Source organism: Saccostrea echinata, unplaced genomic scaffold (assembly GCF_033153115.1).
Source record: "Saccostrea echinata isolate AGI-Se365-2 ecotype Australia unplaced genomic scaffold, CSIRO_AGI_Sech_v1 ptg000029l, whole genome shotgun sequence".
In the NCBI taxonomy this organism is placed as follows: domain Eukaryota; kingdom Metazoa; phylum Mollusca; class Bivalvia; order Ostreida; family Ostreidae; genus Saccostrea; species Saccostrea echinata.
The window spans coordinates 500,001-524,979 of NW_026889778.1; the positions used below are offsets into that span (position 1 = coordinate 500,001).

Here is a 24,979-nt window from a genome sequence, read left to right on the forward strand (position 1 = left end):
AAAAAATGTAGATCAAAATTTGTGCAAAACAACAAGATCTTTTATCTGAAATCAACAAAAGGGGCTGGCCCCTAAAATAAGGGATCTAGAGGGACCGGAAGTGTTTCTCAATTCAAGTCATTCAATGAATCTTAAGTCTTTCTTGATGCAGAAGTTCAACCATACGTTGAAATATCATATTTGCCCAGATCGAAAGTTTGTGTTCTAAAATTATTGGAAAGTGCTGCTAGAATCGTGTTGTAAGATTTAGTTTGTGAACTTTTTTGATTACATGAACAAACTGTGAAAAAAAAACTTTTTCTGACAAAACAGTGGAACTGTAGCAGCATTTTGTATGGCCCAAAGATGTTTTGCATAATAAATCTTACCTACACAAATGATTAAATCCCCGATTAATGTTGTACTTTTCACATTTCAGTTAGGCATATTTATCTATTTTAGGCTTCACAAGATGACGTTGTGGTGGAGAATTTCTTTGAGTATTAGACGCTATGACGCCTCTTAATGATAATATATTTATAATATATATTTTAGCGCTTTGATGTTTGATTAAAGTTACATTTTTTTTTCAAAATAAAAATTTAAGTTTTACAAATAATGATTTGATACTGCCTTAAAATACCCGCGTGAAGACATGTGCTCTTAATTGTTTGCCATAACTACATTGTTTTTTTTCTTTTGCATATTTATTTTCTTATCATTAAAACTATGAAAATTGAATCAAATGATTACCCTGTTACAAACACAGAGACACCAAAAAAAAAAAAAAAAAAAAAAAGCTTGATGAAATAGATCCTGCCGAAAGGTTAAAGGAACTCTTTGCTATTCTTGATTTTCTTAAAATGAATTTTCGTTCTTTACTCTGAATTGTCCTAAAATAAAGTCCATAATAAGATTGATACAAACATAAATCCATTGATTCTTCTTTTCTTTTTTTATCATTGATCATTGATAAAGTCTTGAACAGAAAAAAGCACGTGCAGATAACCTTTTTGATTTGAAAATTTGAAAATTTCTATAGAATAAATACTTGAAGTACCTTGCTCTGTCCATTTCAAGAAGACATAGATAACGGTAATCAATGGTTTAATTCGATCCCAACACAAAAGCAGAAAAATAACGTGTATGGACGCTTCAACTCAGGTAATCTTTTTTTTTTTTTTTTTGAAAATTAATGACTTGGAAAGGGAATTACTATTTAAAATATAATTTCAAGTTATTGTAATTATAAGTAGTATTTTTATTTAGTGAAAATATTACTTCTATTTTGTTATATTACTAGAATAGTGTGTGTTTTTCTTTTTTTAAAGTGTTTTTTTAATTCATTCCATAAGCAGATAGAATTGTTGGTTATTAAGCAGTTGTATTATCATCTATTTTCTAGGATCTTCTGTACATCCAGTAAGACAAATTGTATTAATGAAATGGAAGACAAATAGACCAGAATCTAACACTAACACTTCAGATTAACACTTACCATGGGTTGAAAGGTCCGTTTATTAGTTAGTTTCAAATCCTAATGCCCACTTTCATTTTTCAAGAAACAGCTTGGGGTTCACATTTCGTTTGAAAGCTGAACTTTTTGGTAGGGGAAAAACTGGCACGCCAGTTGAAATATAAATGGAGGTAAACATTGTATAAATGGATGTATCATATGCGTAAGCTCCTAAAAAGATATAATACTCAATTCAAATAAATTCCAAAAATAAAAATTAAAGAAATTATTAAGTTTATTGTACGAGAAATTGATGTTTTTGTCATATAAAGGAATTTCAGGTTAATCAAACAGATATTTGTATAAAAATTGATGGTATGTGTTTTACGTCCCCTTCAAGAATTTTTCACTCATATAGAGACGTCATCATATATCGGTGAAGGGCTTCAAATTTAGACCTATACTCGGCACTGAGGGTATTGAGCAGTAAGGGTTCTTGATCGTGCCAACGCCTGCAATGACACGGGATCACGGTTTTTAAGGTGTCATCCGAAAGACACACAACTCTGACCTAAAATTCCCAGTGCATGGCGAAGGAACAGCTGCTACCAAGTTTTTTTTTTATCGACTTAGGTCAGCCTCAGGTATAAACGTAAAATGGAATGTAACACACAAACACTAATAAGGATTTGTATGAAGAATGAACTCAGGAAGTATGAAAATTCTGATTTGTTTAATACAACTTTTCTCTAATTTGGCATGCATGCTCTTGAGAATCTTTGATTTATTCTGAGTCGCCAAAAATGACGATGGAAGATGGAAAATAAGACTTGTACTTTGTGCTTTTTTCATGACAGCATCTACTGCAACTAGGGGAGTCGGTTTAAATAAATTTCCGGTAGATTAAATTGAAACCTACGTTTTGTTTAGTCACAATACTTTTTTTGAATATCTGGCTTGTTTTTAAGACTGTTTACATTGAATATCTGGCTTGGTCTCATCTTTCACTTTTTATTCAGCCTTTTATAATACTTGTTTTCAGTTCTGATTCTCTCGTTGTTTCTAATATTTTAAACTATTACCCCCTTTTTGCCTTGACTCCATTTATTTTTGCATTGATAAATATCTCTCATTGCATTTGAAATTTTGGGAAGTTTAAAACTGCTAACCAAAATATAATACTCTGATTTTGTATCTTCGAGTCTGCTTTGAATGTTTCTGTCTCTAAGAGTTTGTTTGAAATAAACAAGAACATGTTCTACTTTAGAGTGCTCAGTTTTGGTAATTACATAATAAGTATCAGTTTTGGTATTTACATGATAAGTATTCTTTTCACTGATACTTTCTAAAGAATATTAATGAGTTAAGAAATCGATAAATCTATCTGACGTATCTTTCATTTGTATAGAAGCTAATGTTTATTTGCATGATTGATAGTTCTTTTCTGTTGAGAATTAGCTGCTTTCCCATTCATTGTTTCTTTCAAATGTGTAGAGTTGTGAAGTGTATGTTCTGATTTCTCATTAAGTTTCTAACTTGTGGCTGTCCATATTCTGATATGCTTGTCCTTACTTTGATTTTCAATGTTGCTGACATTGTGCATCCCAGGAATTTAACCATGCTCCCCTTCCATATATAAAAGGATTTGTTAACAGTTGTATTTTTTTTTACTTGAAAGCCACATTTATGAGACATAATAGCAAATAAATGACTGGTTAAATTTTTAGCACTTCTGAGCTAATGTTATGGCCATATATGTGCGGTGTGCGTAAACTTTTTAAAATATAGGCCATAACTCAAGAACCACTTGGCCAATTATTGTCAAATTTGTCACAGGATATCCTTGGCCCAAGGGCTCCCGTTTATACTAAAACTATGGTTGTGTCCCTTAAACAAGGGGAGATAATTAGGTAAATAAAACCAAAAGTACTGGTTGCTAAAAATCTTCTTCTCAAGAACCACTGAGCAGATTATCACGAAACTTACAAAAAAGGATAAGGATATGTTGTAGACTAAAACTTGCACGGGGAATCGCCCTGGGGCAAAGGGCGTGGTCTCAAGGTCACTTCAAAGTTGACCAAAAATTACATTTTATTAAAATGTTGATATTTTGCTTGATATAAGGACTAGGATCATCGAATCCTGTCAGTTGCTGCATCTAAGGACCACATATCACGTTGACTCAAAAGTAGGTCACGGTGACCTATTTTTTAAATTTTGCGGCTATTCTTTTGCAAAATGATTTAGAGGCATATTTTGAACAATTTAAGACCTATGATCATCAAACTGTTGATGTATCTTGGGTCCTCGGAGAATGCCAACTAAATAGTAGGTCACCTTGACCTATTTTTTGAATTTTATGGCTAAACTTTTTCAAAACATTTACGGTAAAAAATTCGAATACTGAGATTTTTAGAATCATTAAATCTTGTAAGATAATGCATCTTGTGGCAATAAAAATATTTATTCAAAAGTAGGTTACAGTGACCTACATTTTTAACTTCGCAGGAATTCGATTTCAAAGCGTTTTAGAGGCATATTTTGGACATTTTAAGGTCTATGATCATAAAACTTTGTAAGTTGACGGTTATAATTAAATATTTTAGATATTAATTGGCCCAGAATCATCAAACTTTTTCAGTTGTTGCATCTTGCGTCCTCGGAGTTCGTCAGCTGAAAAGTAGGTCAACATGACCTACTTTTGAAATTTTATGACTTTATATAAATATTTCAGGTACTATTTGGCTTAGAATCATCAAACGTAGTTGAAGCATATTGGGTCCTCAGAGAATAACAACTGATTAGTAGGTCACCATGACCTACTCTCAGGTACTAATTGGCTTAGAATCATCTTGGGTTCTCAGAGTGTGTTTTCTAAAATGCAGGTCATGATGAACTTCCTTTGGAATTTCAAGGCTTTATCTAAATAAATTATACAAGATACTAAGAGGCTTCAAATAGTGATAATTGTACAATTTATCAGAAGAGAAAATCAAGGCCCCTGGGCCTCTTGTTGGTATGAACATACCGCAACATTTTCATGTTTTTTAAAGCAAATTCCGGTTACATTAATATTCCGTAGATTGAAAAAGGTAAAAAATATCATACTTAACTCCGCAAAATAAAAAAAAAAAAAGAAACACTGCCAGTACGTTACTTAATAAAAATGTGTTAAGTATTTATTTGCAATTTATTTTAGTTTATGTTCCCAAGCAGCACAGTTAAGGCTGCAGTAAGGAGGCGGGGCCTAATTTATACGGCAAATGCTTACTATGACATCACACAAAAATATAAGTTCTTCAAATTACCACAAAATGAAATGATTTGCCATTTTAAACTGTTGAATAGCTTTAAACTACATCAATACTAACTAGTGCATGCATTATTGGCGTTAGTAAAATCCCACACAACAATATGTAAACAATTCACTGATTGCAATGCACTTGTCAATGTGACGTCATATCGTAAAATTTGACGCAGTTTGTATACAGTGAGAGGCGGATCAAGTTATATTTCTACCATGAAAAATGTATTTTGTAATCAAATAAAAATAAATTGTAGATATATAAGAGGCCATGAACTTGGATGCGATGTCTATTTTATGATTTTATTCATATACTTCCCGTACATTCCCTAGACAAGCGATACTGTCGTATATTTGTATGCAGATTCATTGAAGGGTAAAAGAAGGGTAATAATAAATCGATATATTGCAAGGGCATACCCTCAATGAACTATGACAAGCTTTTACACATAAACTCAAGAAGTATGAAGATTTTTGAAAAGTGCTGCGAACCTGTTGAAATTTTGCAAATGAGTTAATTATATCTATATTTCATGTACTTGACCAGCAAAATATTCAACATACGGTCTAATAAATGTAATTTTAGCAATTAGATAGTAGAATCTATATAGGTTCGCAGCACTTTTCACAAACTACAAAGAGTGTTGAAAATAATTATATGTTAAACTTAGAATTTTAACTTGGTTATGCCCTTGCAATATTAGAATTTATAGATGACCTCAATACTTCAGGTATATTTGCTAAAATCACGTGACTGCCACATCACGTGACAAGTCTAAAAAAGAAATCTAATCATTATCAACACGTAGTCCGATAATATTGAAGTCCTAAAAAGAAACGACCATCCTTGTAAAGAATGTATTTTCTTTCTAAAAAATTCGCCGATATTTCCATTTGGCACCTTAACTGTACTGCGCAATTATATGTTTTTCTCATTGTTTATTTCCGATTCTAAGGATTTTGGCCGCATTCATAAAGCAATACTAATATTGATCTTAACCTCTATCTTTCTTTATGCTACAACTCGTTCGGGTTTTTGACAGTTGTTTCAACAGAGTGTACTTTGTTCTTTACTCTTTAAAGACCACTTTTGTGTTGGTTTATCTGGCATAAATCATGAAGCTTTTTTATTTTGGAGATTTTAAGTAGTCGTCGCTTTTTCTCCCACTCCCCCTTCTCCCAAAGCAAGGAACTGGAAGCAAGTTACAAATGTTGCAGTGAAAGTTGTCAGTGTGCGGCAGTGGTTAAAGCAAAGGCCCCGATTGATTCCAGAGTCGCAGATAAATTAAAGATGTTCATTATCAAGTCATGAGTACAATCCCATCAAAGGAAATGTAGACCTGCCCTTCTGACCAGACCGTATGAATAAAAGCTCCTTGTCTCAAAGTAAATGAGTGCACGAAAAAAACCTCCACTGCTGAATGACCTTAAGTGATGAATACATATCTGAATTTGGCCTTCCTTTGTATTACTCGGGTAAATACAACCCAGACGCTTTGCTTTGTGTAATCATTTAGATTGACTTTTTCCTTTTTGTTTTGTTTTTGTTTTGTTAACAAACTTTCATTTTGTTGAAAATCAAATATACCCTAGAAAGTGTACATATCATTACATGTATACGATAAACTTTTTTCTTCTAAATAGAAAAACTCCATCAGTAATCTCATTTGTCTTAATACTCCCCCCTGCTGAGACTGACAATGTTTATGTATTGTTTATATCATGGTAAACTAAGTGAGGACTAAGCCCTGCTCATTATGTATATTAACCCCTTCTGCTGGGGTTACTAGTATTCTGGGACAAATGGGGCTGCTGGGGCTGATATGACCCAAATATCAGTCCGAGGGACTGCTCTGGGTCTTCTCTCAGGTTTGTCTCGTTGAACTGTTTATTGCTTCGCTGAATAAAATCTATATTTTCAAGATACTTTCAAGCTTATATGTAATTTATTTCATTTCAGAAGCTTGCTGTCCTTCCGAATGAGACCAATTACATCATGCATTTACGATTCAGCGCCCAGTGTAAAGTACAACAGTGTTCTCAATGTCAGCGAGACACAGAATTTTACTGTAAATCATGTAAATTTGATCTGTGTCTGCGATGTAAAGAAATCCATGTTATAGATCTGTGTACCATGTACCATGATGTTGTGATTTACCGTGAGAAATATGAATACATTCCAAAACAAGACATCTGTATGAGACATCCAAACAGAGTCTGTGAAATGTTCTGTCACTCATGTCAACTTCCTGTTTGTTTCCAATGTACGGAACACAGAAAACACCAAATATTGGACATTAGATCGGCATATAAAGCAAACCGTCAACAATACAGAGATATCATTCACAAAATCAGAAGTGAGACAATCTACAACAGCTGTTTTCTCTTAGCAGGAATTAAAACTGATTTAAAATCTTGTAACACAAAGATCTCCAACCTTCAATCAGGGATGTCAACAAAAGCCCAGAGACTAAAGGACCTCATTGACACTGTGATATGTGATGTTAAAATTAGACACAAAACCCTTATTCATAGACTACAACAACAGAAGAGAAACCTTGCTATCATAGAGAACTTTGAAGACAAATTTGAACAGTCACTAAGCAGACCTGTAAATTTTCTCCTGTTCCTAAAAAAGCCTCGAGTTCCAAGGATGAAGGACTCTCCAAATCTTACACAACACCGCATACTCTCTCTGGAGGAAATCAACATGGACGACGTGATGAAGCTATTGAGTGAAATCAAAACAATAGAGATAGGAAAAAGACAAGTAAAAAATGAATCTCTACTGCAAATGATTTCTAAGCCCATGTTACACAGATCTGTCACAGTGAAAGGTGTAAGTAGTGTAACACACATTTCCTCTTTGACGCCAGACCGGATATGGATTAGTGATGGTAGGAATCTCATCTTGACAAACTCAAAGGGTGACACACTGCATCATTTGACAGATATAAATAGTATATGGGGAGTACACACAGTGAACATGACTTGTGATCTTATTTATATAGACAGTGATGGTAACATAAACAAAATATCCAAAGATAACAACACAAAATCATCTCTAATTAAGACAACAAATCAGGATAGGCCATGCTGTGTCTATAGCTGCCCCTCCAATGGGGATCTACTGGTCGGGAAGCGTAGTAAGGTTACAAGGTATAATGAAACAGGGCAGCACATCCAGACAATAAGATATGACAACAAAGGTCAGCAAATGTATAGATGGCCTAGATTCATGACGGAGAACAACAATGGAGATGTTATTGTGTCTGATTTACGTGGTATTGTAGTGGTGACGGAACGTGGAGGAAAACATCGCTTCTCCTACACAGGACATCCTTCAGAATCAAGACTATATCCACAAGGAATCTGTACTGACGCACTGTCACACATCCTGGTGTGTGATGGTTACACCGACTCAGTACACCTGATTGACAAGGACGGTAACTTCCTGTCACTGACACTGTCATTACAACCATGGGTATACCGACCACACAGCCTGAGTTATGATGAAAAAAGTCATCTTTTCTTGGTTGGATTATGGAACAACAACAGATTGTGTATATTCAGTTATGTAGAGAGAAAGAAATATATAAAAGGTCATTCTATTTAGTATTGTAATGCATCTACACACAAATACAGACACATGAATATCTGTAGTTGTAAATAGGTATAAGACACATATATGGGAGTAATTATGAGGTGATTGAATAGACATGTATAAAAACACAGGATTATATGACGGTTCATTGTAATTAGCTAATTAGATACATGTACACATAGATACGAACTATCTTACAGTTCATTATAATTAGTTAGTTAGATATATGATTGCATACATACAGACTCTCGAGTATCTGCAGAATTACCGATCCTTTTGAAACATATAAACATATATAGATATACATTTTCTTAATGTTCTTAATGTTTCCTGAAGTTAAAAAAGCTTAGAAATTGATGTTAAAATCATCTACTTTTAAAAATATACTAAAGATACCTTTTCAAAAATCTTTAGAATCTTTAAGAAGAACACAGGGTCCAGGAAGTCAAAATCCTCAACAAGAAGACAACTTTGAAAAATGCCTTGTACAGTGAAATGGAAAAATATACACGTAAGAAAAAAAACTAATTCAAAATAGACTAAAAAATAAAAAAAAAATTAGGAGAAAAAATGTTCATACTTTAAAAAATACTTAAAAACTTGTGACTATCTATATCTTTTTTGCAGGTTGATTGGATACATCCATATTGGGGATTGTAGATGATGGATCTTTTGTATCGTAAATCACTGTAATATTTCAGGAAGTTTTTTCTCCTTTATCTGAGATTATTTTATTTTGAAATAAACACTGTAAGACGCATTAATACTTTGATTCTCACAAAGCAAGGAAGTGGATCCATTTGAATGTGATGGGAATAGAGAATTCAGATTCAGTGGTTTTGAAGTTACATTCCATTACAATTTATATAGAACATAGCTTCCATATCACTAGCTATCATGGATAGCGTTGATCACTTTCTTTGAGATCTTTATTTTCGTTATCTTTACATTTTTTAATTCATTTTTTTATTTTGTAAGTAATTGATTAAGCTGCAATTGCTTTGGATTTGAAACAAAAATAAAATACAAGCTGTTTACATCCACCATTTTAAGTAATCGATTACATTAAATGTTCTCTTAAATCCAGAATACTTCCATTCACTCTTGATTACTTAAAAGCATTTTTAAGTTAAATGTTTAATGTTTAGGTAAAGAAACCAGATTGTTAACAGGAACTTTATTTTGAAATCAAGAATCATTTACACAATCGAATTTTCATTGCATTTAAGCTTTATGGTAATATGGTAAGTTTTTTAAAAATATAAAATAAATGAGTTCTTTACAACAAATTTTATTGTTATCTGAAACTCGATTAAAATTAAGTATGGAAGGACTAACAAGCAAACGTCCATACGAGTTACGTTTGTCTACTGATTAAAGGTGATTAGATAATAAACAAGACTTTATCATTTTTGTACTTTAAAATTGAAAGAAATACATGTATTTTTCAAATAATTATTCATGAAATAAAAATAAATTAAGTTCAAATTATACAGATCTTTTGTCTTGCTCATGCTTTTTATATGCTCCAGTCATTTTAATTTAAACCTTAATTATGCATATAATGTATGGATTATAAAATGTACCTATCTGGATAAATTTTGCATTGAAGAATTTTTGGTAATAACCAAGTTAATTTCTTCAAGGTTTGGGACTGTGCAATCTAAAGAGGAAACCTATTTCTGTAGAAAAAAATACCATCGTAGATTAAAATAAATCGTTGATAACCCTAAAACATAGCCATTAATATTTTTAATTCTAACAGGATTTTTTCAAAGTATGAAGTTTTCTTTCTTTTTTAATTAAATGAAAGATGCTTGACAACCTGAAGAATTTACCCAAAATAACTTTTGTTTACAACATACCTGTACCTATTTTATGGTCATGACAAGGAGCAGACGGCGGGTGTGACCGGTCGGCAGGGGATGCTCACTCCTCCATGGCACCTTATCCCACCTCTAATGTTTGGAGGTCCGTGTTTGCTCTGCTCCTATTTTGTATTGTATAATGGACTTTTGAGCTTGAATACTGTTTGTTATCTCCATATATTTCATTTTAACCACCGAACATGTATCTATGCTGGTGGACAGTCTGTCCCCGAGGATACTTGTCGTTCGGTACCTATTCATTCATGAGTACACAGAATAACGAAATGATACTGGCAGACGCGTCGCCCAGTATAAAAAGGCGTCACTCTTTTGAGTCTATAAGGGACACAGACTCAAGAAGTTCATTCGGTGCCCCTCGGATAATCCTCAGTGATATTAAACATATGTCATATGTACAGTCTTCAGATTCCCAGTTTTGGTATAAAACCAATAGTTCATACAAACAATTGAAAGAATGTTAAGTTTCTATTAGAGATATATTCGAAGACTCCTTTTCCGATCCCATGTCTTCGATTTCAAAATGTTCTGCGAAAAACTGTAAAACCTGTGACATTTTGATAACTAACACTTCTTTCACCAGTAATCTTACTGGACAGTGCTTCTGTACCAAAACTTGGGAAAATCTGAACTGCAAATCTTCTAATGTTGTCTACGGAATAGAATGTAATCTTTGTGGACTTGTTTATGTTGGTGAAACCAAGGGATCACTCAATAAAAGAACATCAGGTCATAGATTTCAGATAAATAATGGGGGTCAGCAACTTTTATACAAACATTTTAATTTACCTGATCATTCTATTTTGTCAATGAAAGTTAGAATTCTGGAAAAGATTTACCACCACACAAACAGTCCATCACTGAGTACACCTTTCCGTAGACAACGAGAAGAATTTTGGATAAGAAAGCTAGGGACAACCTTTCCCTATAGATGTAATGACAATGTCGATAGTGTTGGAAATCTTTCCAGTCCACAGTGTAACAATGTAAATGTGATGGGACTTTTTAACCATACACAGACTACGTAAGCGTAGTCATGGGCATCGGTCTTACAATAAACCTTTAATACACGATGTCTCTTTTGATTCATTACTACCTTACGTAAATCAACAGTTAGGTGTACATCATATTCGCACCAAACTTTACTCTGTCCCTTTTGAAACTTTTAAATAGTCTTCTTGAAAAGGTCAAGGAAAGTCCATTTTTTGATTCCTCGACATCAGAATATAGGCTCGGATCTGTAGTTATGGATATTGCCAATCATAGGCTTTTTAAACCCCCGCGTTTTACTGAAGAAAATGCAGCTAAAACAATCCGTTTTTTCCTTAAACTTCAATATACCAACAAAGGAAGTGACGCGGTTAATATAAGTAATATTCTTAATCACAAAAGGGTCCAGTCTTGTATTCCACCATATTTCAAGTTAAAGACTACACCTTGTATTTCCTACAAATATACATCGACTATTGCTTCCAAACTTTTTAATTACAAGAAAAATTTACAGGGCCTGGATATCGAATATCTGAAACATAATCCTCCATCGTGTTCATGTTCTTCTTCGCCCTATAACTATAGTCCTGCTGGACACGTTATTACTGGTGACGTAAATATAGTTAATAATGAGGACCTTAGATTACTAATTTTAAAAGGTCCTAAATTTAGGGAAACAAGATCCTTCAACTGGCGTAAGAATTTCATAAATATTATGGATTCTGTAGAGGACTACGCCAGGCGATGGGCCAGACATGAAAAAGAAGACCTTGACACTTTGTCAGAATTGATTAAATGTATCAGATGTATGTTAAAATCGCGCATTAAAAGATTGAGAGGCAATATGAAAACCATCTATCCTTCTGTATTCAATAATCCAGAAGTGAAAAAAGAATTAGATAGATTACATGATCAGTACGTACTGGTCCCTGCTGACAAAGCAGGTAACAACATTGTCTTTGTTTGTAAGGCTTATTATATTAAATGTATTTTAGAGGAACTTGGATTTAATTCTACAAGTGGTAATCCAACTTATACTCATAGTTCCCTTTCTACGGAAGAAATTCTTCAAAATCATATGTCAGTTTTGAATATTTTTAATATTCCAAACAACTAAAATGAATTCGAATTACCATATTTATATTGGATTCCGAAACTTCATAAAAATCCTTACAAACAAAGATACATAGCGGGTTCCAGTAAATGTTCAACCAAGCCTCTATCTTTACTCCTCACTAAGATATTAACAGTGGTGAAAGAGAAACTTCAAGAGTACTGTGCAACAATATATTCGAGAAGTGGTGTAAATCAGATGTGGATACTTAAAAATTCCAAGGAACTTTTGGAAAATTTGAAATCACAAGATTTTACCAAAATCAACAGCTTAAAAACTTACGACTTTTCAACTTTATCCACAACCATTCCCCACGATAAATTAAAGTCCAGGCTTTTTGATATCATTGACAGCTGCTTTTTCAATAAAAATGGAACTCGTAAATATACTTACCTTGTCATTGGTCATTTGCAAAATTATTTTGTTAAAAAACATTCTGATTGTACACACAAGTACTCTGAAGTTGACATTAAAAAGATGCTTGAGTTTCTGATTGACAATATCTATGTGGTTTTTGGAGACCAGGTCTTCCAACAATCTATTGGAATTCCTATGGGTACCAATTGCGCCCCGTTGTTAGCAGACCTTTTTTTGTATTCATATGAAGCAGAATTTGTCCAAAATCTTGTACGTGAAAAGAAGAAAACACTTGCTGTGGCGTTCAGCTCGACATTTAGATATATCGACGACGTATTGTCAATTAACAATGGCTATTTTCATTCTTATGTCGATACAATATATCCTGGTGAACTTGAGATAAAAGATACCACAGAGTCTGACACATCTGTTTCATATTTGGATATTTTACTTGAAAAAGACGTTAATGGTAATCTAACAACCAAGCTTTATGAAAAACGTGATGACTTTAACTTTTCAATCGTCAACTTCCCTTACTTATGCAGCAATATACCTTCATCACCTGCATATGGGGTATATATCTCTTAGTTGATTCGATACGCAAGAGAATGCTCTACGTATGTAGAATTTCTAAAACGAGGTAAATTATTGACAAATAAGTTGATGAAACAAGAATATCAGCAGTCTCGTTTAAAGTCATCATTTCGTAAGTTCTATGGTCGATACAATGACCTTGTCAGCAAATACAATTTATCATTGAGTCAAATGCTGACTGACATTTTTGATACTAATTGTTAGACCATTATTTACACACTGAATTGTTGACGGATTTTTCCGTTATTTTCCGATCATGACAAGGAGCACACGGCGGGTGTGACCGGTCGGCAGGGGATGCTCACTCCTCCATGGCACCTGATCCCACCTCTGATGTTTGGAGGTCCGTGTTTGCTCTGCTCCTATTTTGTATTGTATAATGGACTTTTGAGCTTGAATACTGTTCGTTATCTCCATATATTTCATGGTACAAGTAGATACTTGGAACACAAAGTTTATCTTTTACAAGAGTGCAACACAGTCGGAGATAAAAAATAAACTTAATGCACAGTATTGGGATAGAATTATATAACACGTTTAATGGAATACTTCAGGCCTATTACGAGGGAAGGCTGAAATAGAACAACAAAGCTCAGGTTAGTTTCAGAAATTAAAAAAAATGATGTATATGTATATATCCTTTCCTTTTCGATTCTGTTTGATTAAATTCTATTAAAGGTCTGTAAACAAAGTATTTCTGGGAGAAGAATATCCAAATTTCACATAAATACGATTTTCATCCTGTAGCATAGTTTAACAAATCATGTAATTTTACAAAAGGTGTAAAACGGAGTTTTCTTTACGTTTACATTATCAGCTGAATTGCAGTATATTCCGTATCTTTTTACATGTTGCCTTGACTATAGATTCCCCTTACATTTCATGATCACGCCTCAAATATGCAATCAACGGTTAATCCTTCAAACAAAGATACACAGTGGGTTTTAATAAATATTCTACGAAGTCTCTTTTTTACTCTTCACAAAAATATAAAACGTACAGTACAACAACACATTTGAATGGTGGTGTAAATCAGATGTGGATATAGGTAAACACAAATGGAACTTAAAAAAATTGAAATCACAATATTTAACCTTAATCAATAGCAATAAAACGTACGAGTTTTCAACACTTCATTCAATGAAAAAGGTAAACATAAGGAACAGAGATCGGTCTTAGAAAATCTACAAACAAATTTGTTCAACCATTCCACTCATAAATTAAAAACCAGGCTTTTTGAGATCATAGACAACGTCTTCATAAAAAAAAATTGAACTTGTAAATTTTTTACACCCTGTCACTAGCCATTTGCAAACTTATTTTGTTAAAAAAAAAAGATTCTTAACACAAAAACTTGAAGGTTGATATTAAAATGGTCTTTGACTTTCTCATTTACAATATCTATGTTATCTTTGGAAACAGTTCTTTAAATAATCCGTTGGAATTTTTATGGGTTCCAATTCTACCCTGATATCAATTGACCTGTTTTTTCTATTCTGATGAAGCAGAATTTATTCAGAAACTTCTAAAAAAAAATTTCCGTGGCCTTTAATTTGACATTTAAATACATCAATGACGTTTTATCACTTAACAATATCTATTTTCATTCCTGCATTGATTTGATGTGTCGCAGTGAACTCAAAATAAAGACATTACAGAATCTAACACATTTGTTTCATATATGAGAGTTTTCCTAAGAAAAAAAAACAATGATGACAAACTAACACCTAAACCTGTTGCCTACAACTTTTCTGTCGTCATCTTCCCTTATCCATTATTACCTGCATATGGATTTTTTTGTCGCTCAGTTAATTTGATATGCAAGAGTATGTCCTAAGTAAGATCAATTTCTAAATCGAGACAGGCTTCTGACTAATACGTTACTGACTAATGAATCAAGGATATCAACAGTCTCGTTTAAATTAGCATTTTGCAACTTCTATGGTTGATACAATGACCTTGATTGCAAATTTGCTTTATCCTTTGGTCGAATGTTGACAGACATCTTACACATATAATCATTTTAGGCCATTATTAATTAGCTTAATTGTGAGTAGGATTGAGCTAAAATTGTAGATCTAAATAATATAATTTAATCTCTTTAAAAAAATTTTTGATGAAGTTCATAAAAGAAATATTAAAATCATTTGAAACCAATCGCTTTGATTCATAAACATATAAAAATATTGGTTATCTATTGCATCTGCGAGTTATAATTTATGGACAGAACACAGATCGATATTTTTCGGGTAATATTTCCTCCATCAAATGCTTCTGAAGATGACACATTGTTATATGATTCATTGTAAAATACATGTTGTAGATTACCTTTCACATTATCATTTTCAAAGTTCTGTTTAAAGTTATATTATTAGAATTTTCATAATGTAAATTTTCAGGATGCTTAATACGTAAACTTTGTGCTTAAATCTGATTGATTTCAGCAGATTCTGTTCCTACCGAATGATGGGAAAAGGCTTCAGCACTCAGTGTAAAGCCCGACAGTGTTCCCAATGTCAGCAGATGACCGAATACTACTGTAACACTTGTAAAAATGACCTGTGTCTGCAATGCAAAGAAAAACATGTAGTTAATTTGGATAGTATATATCATGATGTTGTGATTTACCGTGAGAAATATTACGGCACACCAAAACTAGAGACATGTGTGAGACACCCAGAGAGAATTTATGAAATGTTCTGTCATTCATGTCAACTTCCAGTTTGTTTTCAGTGTATAGAACACAGAAAACACAAGATACAGGACATTAAATCGGCATATAAAACAAACAGACTACAACACAGAGAAATCATTCACAAAATCAGAAGTGAAATTCTCTATAATAACTGGGTTTACTTGACAGTAATCAAAACTGACATTAAAAACATTCACACAGGAATATCAAACCATCATTCAGAGATGTCAAGAAAAGGCCAGAAACTAAAGAATTTCATTGACACTGAGATATGTGATGTTAAAATTAGACATAAAAATTTTATTAATAAATTACATGAGCAGAAGAGGAACACTAACAGACTCCTTTCCAGAACACAGAACTATGAACACAGATTTGAACAATCATTAAACAGACAGGTAAAATTCCTCTTATTTCTAAAGAAAACCCGTTTACCCAGCACAAAAGACACTCCCAATCTTATACAACATACTCTGCTCTTCCTGGCTGAGGAAACCAAAATTGGAAATATCATTAACTTACTGAGCGAAATACAAATTATAGAGACAGGAAAAAGACAGTTAAGAAATGAATGTCTTCTGAAACTGATGTCTACCCCCGTGTTACAAAGATCTTTGACAGTAACAGGTGTAATTGATGTTAGACACATTTCATGTGTGACGTCAGACCTGGTATGGATAGTAACAATCTCATATTGACAAACACAGCAGGTGAGAGACTACTTCAATTGAGGGATATAAGTGAAGGATATGGGGCACATACATTCAACGTTACACGAGGGCTTATCTATATAGACAATGTCTGTAATATTAACAATTTATCTACCGATATGAGAACAAAGTCTACATTGCTAAAGAGAACAGGACCATACATGCCACTTTGTGTCTACTGCTCTCCCTCCAATGGAGAACTACTGGTAGGAATGTGCAGAAGTGATCTACCTACATGGACAGCAAAGGTAACACGGTATAACCGCATTGGGCAACATATACAGACAATACAACACAAAAATACAGGGCACGAACTGTACAGTTATCCTGTGTATATCACAAAGAACCGCAATGGAGATGTTTTTGTGTCTGACTTATGCTTCGTAGTGGTGACAGATCGTGTGGGGAAACATCGCTTTTCCTACACAGGACACCCATCAGGATCATGGCTTAGTCCACAAGGAATCTGTACCGACACGCTGTCACACATTCTGGTGTGTGATGGTTACACTGACACGGTACAGATAATTGACAAGGATGGGACTTTTCTATCACTGATACAGACACAACATCACGGGATAGAAATACCTTGTAGCCTGAGTTATGATGGCATAATACATCAACTCTGGGTAGGATCATTGAACAACAACAGAGTGTGTGTATATAGACATATAAATAAACGAGACTATTCTACAGGTCGTTTTATTTAGTTGATTAGATATTAGTATACACAAATATACTAACAGGACTATCGGACAATCCATGCTCAAATGAATTACAGTTTTCACTTTTGTTACGTATCTCTTAGATGTATTAATACACGTATTTGCTGAAATATGGTTTCTACCTTGTGTTTAGTAGAAATTGCAATTTTACATACTCAGTACTTCATTGTTATTTCCGTAGAATATGTCTGTGAAAATTATACCATATCAACGATATCGTATGGATATCGAATCATGATTTTGAATTGATTATGGTTACATCCCTCAATACTGTTTTTTTAAATATGCGAGTTACTCGAATACTATTATTTTAGGAAGATTACTCTAATGTTAATATTGTTTGTTCGTTGTTTAAGGTCCCTCTTGAGAATTTTCACTCATATGGAGACGCCACCACTTGCCGGTGGAGAGCTGCAAATTTTGACCTATACTCGGCACTCAAGGCCATTGAGAAGTGAGGGATCTTTTTCGTGCCAGCATCTACTGCGACACGGGACCTCGGCTTATACGGTCTCATCCGAAGGACCGGTCACCACGGCCCACAGTGGGATTCGAACGTGTTGATATTGTCAGTATTGACGAAATAACTTTGATATGGAATCATGAGTTGGATTACCCCTCTGTAAAATGAAATTTGAGTTCCTCTAAAGCACAACTATAATAATGAGCCTTATAAATAAAGACAATGTTGTTACTTGCTTTGTCAGCTGGGACAAATACATATTGATCATGTAATCTGTCTTATTCCTCAGTCACTTCTGATTTGCTGAATACAGAAAGATAATTTTTTTTATATTGACTCTAAGCTGTTGAAGACGAGATTTCAATATCTACCTAATATTTTTAATCAATTCAGACAAAGTTTCAAGGTCTTCTTTTATATGTTTAGCCCATCGTCTTGCTTTATCTATTATTTATCATATTTATTAAATGTCGCCAGTTGAATGATCGGTGTTCTCTCAAATTTTTCCCCTTTAAAATAAGTGGTTTTAGGTCCCCATTGTTATCTATATTCACATCGCCAGTGATAACGTTTCCAGCGGGACTTGATTGGGAGAACGACAGCAACACGTCGAAAGATAATTTTAAGATGTTCGATATCTAGTCACTGTGTAGTTTTCTTGTAATTTAAAGGTTTGGAAGCAAGATCCATGAATATTTATAAGAAACTCAAGATGTCGAATTCACTTTAAAATATGGTGGAATACAAAAATAGACCTTTTTGTGACTAAGAATATATTACTGATGCTTACGGCGTCAATTCCTTTTATCAGCAAATTTTAGTTTTAGGAGCAGACAAGTTTTTTTTTGAGAATTATTGTCTTCCTTGTCGGTGAACGAGAATCGGAAATGGGGTTGCAGATCAGGAAAGAACGTTCTACCAGTGGGCTATCGTAACCGGTCGTTGCTCAAGAAGTCTGTTATTTAATGATTCACCTTTCAAAGTTTAAAAAACTGACACATTGCCATTTCCAAGTCAAACAAACTGCAAAATGGTCATGTAAGTTTGAAAGAGTTTGCCAGAGTTGTCACTGAGGTGCAAAAATGTTGAATCTTTAAAAAATTACTGTAATATCACTAATTATCGTGGAGGTAATTTTTCGAAGTTTGAGGAAAATATATTGATATGTGGGGATTTGATTTCGTGGTTGGAGGTGTTGAGAAGTAATGCGTATTAAATTTTACATTTAGTGCTGGACTCGAATTTGTCGGTCTCTCCATACCTCGAAAACAACAAAAATTAAACCCCCACGAAAATTAGCGATTTCACAATATGACATTTTAAATGGATGAATGTTATGCGATGAAAATGTTTTATCAAATGATTGAAAAAGAAAAGCTTGGTAAACAAACAACGTAAGAGAAAGTCTGTCGTAAAGTTAACTAGTGCTAATTGTAACGGGAACCGTTACAGATGTTCCCCAAACGGCTCCCCAATCCCTTATGATGCCCCATTCCCTACAAGCTTCAATAAATTAGACAATACTTTTGTAATATAGATGGACACTTTATTTTTAAGGGGATTTCATTGGAAAACTACTCCTATATAGACATATGGGTATTAGCCAGTCAAATTTCAGCACATGTGCTTGCACATATTTTCTACATTTTTCACATTAATTTTCTTACAGTGTCTCACAATACATACATTTGTGTTAAATATTAAAGAATTTCATTGAAAAATAAGAGAGATGTTACCCTTTAAGTATTAGCCAATCAGAATTCAGCATACGCGCATGCATGGCCTTGCTTTCAATTTTGATAGTATCATAATGGAGGAGCTTTATGTGCCTATCCATGTCGTAAATTTCATCCTGTTTTGTTGAAAACCAAGGGAGTTATAGACATTTAAAGTTTCAACCAATCAGATTGCAGCATACCTGCATGCGCGTGTTTTCAAGAAATTTCCGATAAAACATGTTGTAGCACCTTATAATATATACTTATATACTAAATTTCAAAGTATTTTGTCAAAAAACAAGGAAATTATTGAGATTTTTGTATCAGCCAATCAGAGAAGAGCGCACGTGCATGCGCGTGAGTTCACGCTAATTTGGCCATTTTATCTTGTCTAGACTACTAATGTATCTTTATATTTTGAGTTTCAAAGCAATTCATCAAGAAATATAAAAGTTACGGCTTCATTAAGTATATCAGTCATTTCACTCATTGCACGCGCGCGCACGTGCATGCATGTGCGCGCAAAATGACCTTCGTTCCGAACACCTACACAACATGCCTATTAACTCTAAAAAGGTTTCATGTCAATCGGATGAGTGGTTCTATGAGAACACTCCCGGACAAAAAAGTACCGGAGAAGAAAGTAGAAAAAAAGAATAATAATAATAATAATAACTAGATGAGATCTCGTTGCGAGCAACGAGTGGGTCTTCCGTCCGATTTTTGATAAGATGAGATAAAAATTTGACTGAGATTTTCGTTCAAATATAATGATATAAATAAATTGTTAAGACGAACAATTTTGCTTTAATAATGTTTAACAAAATATTGATCATTAAAGGGTTATAGATTAAAGATTTTCGGCCCTTCTTGGCCCCTAATGTGAGAGGTCAGCCCCTTCTTTGCTCTCATGATTTTGAACACTTTTTGTTCAACAACTAGTCAGAAATTCTTTTTTGTTTTCGGGATATATGCAAAAGAAATATTAAGGTCCGGCCCTTCAAGTCCTAAATGGAGACGTTTAGCAAAAATTGAAAGAGTGCATATTGTTCAGAATATTATTTTGATCGTCTTTTGTTCAATACTGTTTATCAAAATATTCTTCCTTTTCGAGATATATTGTGCCAAAGATTATGCAATCTGGCCCCCTAAAGACCCCTTACTGCGTAATATATAATATCCAGATCATGTTATTTAGATAAAGTGTGTGAAGATGTACTATTTCGCTTCAGTAATATATTACAAAATATTGATCATTAAAGAGTTATTGATTGTATACTTTCGGCCCCTCTCAGCCCCTTATTTAATGGGTCAGACCCTTTTCCTTGATATCACCTTAAAGCTCTCATGATTTTGAACACTTTCTGTTTAACAACTATTCAGAAATTCTTTTTCGTTTCCGAGGTATATGCAAAAGATATATTTAGGGGCCAGTCCTTCAACTCCTTAATGGGGACGTTTAGCAAAAATCAAAAGGTTAAATATTGTTTAGAACATTATTTTGAACATCTTTTATTCAATATTGCTTATCGAAATATTTCCTACTTTTGAGATCTAAGTCGTCAAAGATTTAGCATTCTGGCCCCTTATGGCCCCTAATTATGTAACATATGATGTGAATATCATAATATATAGTTGTGAATTGTTGAGATAAACATTTTTGCTTCAGTAATGCATTACAAAATATTGATCGTTAAAGAGTTATTGTTCAAAGACTTTCGGCCCCTCTCAGCCCCTATTTTGAGTTGCCAGCCCCTTTTTCTTCATATCACTTTACAGCTTTCGTGATTTTGAACACTTTTTGTTCAACAACTACTCAGAAATTCTTTTTCGTTTCTGAGATATTTGCAAAGGAAGTATTTAGGGGCCGGCCCTTCAACTCCTTAATGGGGACGTTTAGCAAAAAATGAAAGGTTGCATATTGTTAAGAACATTATTTTGAACATCTTTTATTCAATATTGCTTATCAAAATATTTCCCACTTTTGAGATATAAAGCGTCAAAGATTTAGCATTCTGGCCCCTTATGGCCCCTAATTATGAAACATATGATGTGAATATCATAATATATAGTTGTAAATTGTTGAGATGAACATTTTTGCTTCAGTAATGCATTACAAAATATTGATCGTTAAAGAGTTATTGTTCAAAGACTTTCGGCCCCTCTCAGCCCCTTTTTTGAGTTGCCAGCCCCTTTTTCTTCATATCACTTTAAAGCTCTCATGATTTTGAACACTTTTTGTTCAACAAGTATTCAGAAATTCTTTTTCGTTTCTGAGATATTTGCAAAGGAAGTATTTAGGGGCCGGCCCTTCAACTCCTTAATGGGGACGTTTAGCAAAAAATGAAAGATTGCATATTGTTTAGAACATTATTTTGAACATCTTTTATTCAATATTGCTTATCAAAATATTTCCCACTTTCGAGATATAGAGTGCCAAAGATTTCGCATTCTGGCCCCTTATGGCCCCTAATTATGTAACATATGATGTGAATATCATAATATATAGTTGTAAATTGTTAAGATGAACATTTTTGCTTCAGTAATGCATTACAAAATATTGATCGTTAAGGAGTTATTGTTCAAAGACTTTCGGCCCCTCTCAGCCCCTTTTTTGAGTTGCCAGCCCCTTTTTCTTCATATCACTTTAAAGCTCTCATGATTTTGAACACTTTCTGTTCAACAACTATTCAGAAATTCTTTTTCGTTTCCGATGTATATGCAAAAGATATATTTAGGGGCCAGCCCTTCAACTCCTTAATGGGGACGTTTAGCAAAAATCAAAAGGTTAAATATTGTTTAGAACATTATTTTGAACATCTTTTATTCAATATTGCTTATCAAAATATTTCCCACTTTCGAGATATAGAGTGCCAAAGATTTCGCATTCTGGCCCCTTATGGACCTTAATTATGTAATATATGATGTATATATCATAATATATAGTTGTAAATTGTTAAGATAAACATTTTTGCTTCAGTAATGTATACCAAAATATTGATCGTTAAAGAGTTATTGATTTAATACTTTTGGCCCCTCTCGGCCCCTATCATGACAAGTCAGCCCTTTTTTCTTGATATCATATTAAAGATGTTGTCATTCTGCACAAATATTGTTCAGTATGTTTTTACAAAATAATTATATTTTAAAAGATATGATACAAAATGTCTCAAAAATTAACTCATGATTCGTGTCCTAAATTTTGACCCCTACCGAGCTTCCATACTAGGCACTTCCGGAAAATATCTAAACCCAGGTGCAATATGGCAACATGTCCTCTATCATCACTGAAAATTTCAGCGATCTAGCTTAAACCGTTTTTGAGTTCCATCGCAGACAAGGAGGTCCTCTAAATTTTGATAAAAGGGCGATAACTCCGGACCGGAAGTGAATTTCTAAAAATTGTTTAGCCGGAATTAACTTCAGATAACCTAGCAACAATCCTGAAAATCTGAAGCAAATCCATCGATCCATCTCCGAGAAATCGTCTGCACAAAATTTATGCAGAAAAAAAGAATAATAATAATAACTAGATGAGATCTCGTTGCGAGCAACGAGTGGGTCTTCCGTCCGATTTTTTTGATAAGATGAGATACGAATTGGACTGAGATTTTCGTTCATAATATATAAATAGTGAAAACGTACAATTTGCTTCAGTTATGTTTAACAAAATTTTGATCATTATGGCACCAAAAAACAAAATATTTGATGAAGATTTTAAAAATATTTATAGCAGCAGATCATGAAGATGAACATTACTGTAAAAGGGTTATAGATGAAAGACTTTTAGCCCCTTTGAGCCCCTAATTTCAGGGGTCTTCATATCACATGAAAGGTCTTGTAATTCTGAAGACTTTTCGTTCAACAACTATTCAGTTTTCGAGATATGCAGACTTGAAATACATAGGGGCCGTCCCTTTAAGTCCTTATAGGGGCTGTTTAGGAAAAATTCAAAGGATGCACATTGTTCAGATCATCATTCTAAACAACTTTTGTTCAATATTGCTTTTCAAAATGTTTCCCCTTTTCGAGATATAAAGCTTCAAAGATTAAGCATTCTGGCCCCTTATGGCCCCTAATAACGTAATATTTGAAGAAAATTTTAAGACATATAGTTGCAGATTGTGAAGATGAACATTTTTGCTTCAATAATTAATATCAAAATATTTAACGTTAAGGAGTTATAGATGAAAGACTTTTGGCCCCTCTGATCCCCTAATTTCAGGGGTCAGCCCCTTTTTCTTGATATCACTTGAAAGGTCTTGTAATTCTGAAGACTTTTTGTTCAACAACTATTCAGAAGTTTCGATTCGTTTTCGAGATATGTAGACTTGAAATATTTAGGGGCCGTCCCTTTAAATCCTTATAGGGGCTGTTTAGGAAAAATTCAAAGGATGCACATTGTTCAGATCATCACTCTAAACAACTTTTGTTCAATATTGCTTTTCAAAATGTTTCCCCTTTTCGAGATATAAAGCTTCAAAGATTAAGCATTCTGGCCCCTTATGGCCCCTAATAACGTAATATTTGAAGAAAATTTTAAGACATATAGTTGCAGATTGTGAAGATAAACATTTTTGCTTCAATAATTAATATCAAAATATTTAACGTTAAGGAGTTATAGATGAAAGACTTTTGGCCCCTCTGAACCCCTAATTTGAAGGGTCAGCCCCTTTTTCTTGATATCACTTGAAAGGTCTTGTAATTCTGAAGACTTTTTGTTCAACAACTATTCAGAAGTTTCGTTTCGTTTTCGAGATATGTGGACTTGAAATATTTAGGGGCCGTCCCTTTAAGTCCTTATAGGGGCTGTTTAGGAAAAATTCAAAGGATGCACATTGTTCAAATCATCATTCTAAACAACTTTTGTTCAATATTGCTTTTCAAAATGTTTCCCCTTCTTGAGATATAAAGCGTCAAAGATTTAGCATTCTGGCTCCTTATGGACCCTACTTACGTAATATTTGAAGAAAATTTTAAGATATATAGTTGCAGATTGTTAAGATAAACAGTTTTGCTTCAATATTTAATAACAAAATATTTAACGTTAAGGAGTTATAGATGAAAGACTTTTGGCCTCTCTGAGCCCCTAATTTGAGGGGTCAGCCCCTTTTTCTTGATATCACATGAAAGGTCTTGTAATTCTGAAGACTTTTTGTTCAACAACTATTCAGAAGTTTCGTTTCGTTTTCGAGATATGTAGACTTGAAATATTTAGGGGCCGTCCCTTTAAGTCCTTATAGGGGCTGTTTAGGAAAAATTCAAAGGATGCACATTGTTCAAATCATCATTCTAAACAACTTTTGTTCAATATTGCTTTTCAAAATGTTTCCTCTTTTCGAGATATAAAGCTTCAAAGATTAAGCATTCTGGCCCCTTGTGGC

General features: G+C 33.6%; 2 protein-coding genes and 1 pseudogene across 2 annotated transcripts in view; all 3 read left to right on the forward strand.

Moving 5' to 3' along the window:
- The window catches only part of LOC133194301 (uncharacterized), a 14,704-nt gene extending 6,349 nt beyond the window's left edge, over nt 1-8,355 (forward strand). Inside the window, exon 2 of the mRNA XM_061330283.1 lies at nt 6,700-8,355. Within this exon, the coding sequence (XP_061186267.1) occupies nt 6,700-8,355 (1,656 nt within the window). The remainder of the gene's footprint in view (nt 1-6,699) is intronic.
- LOC133195432 (uncharacterized) overlaps nt 1-24,979 on the forward strand; it is a 466,395-nt gene that overhangs the window by 290,494 nt on the left and 150,922 nt on the right. The gene's annotated exons all lie outside the window — the stretch shown is intronic.
- On the forward strand, nt 15,733-17,399 carry LOC133194302 (uncharacterized; annotated as a pseudogene).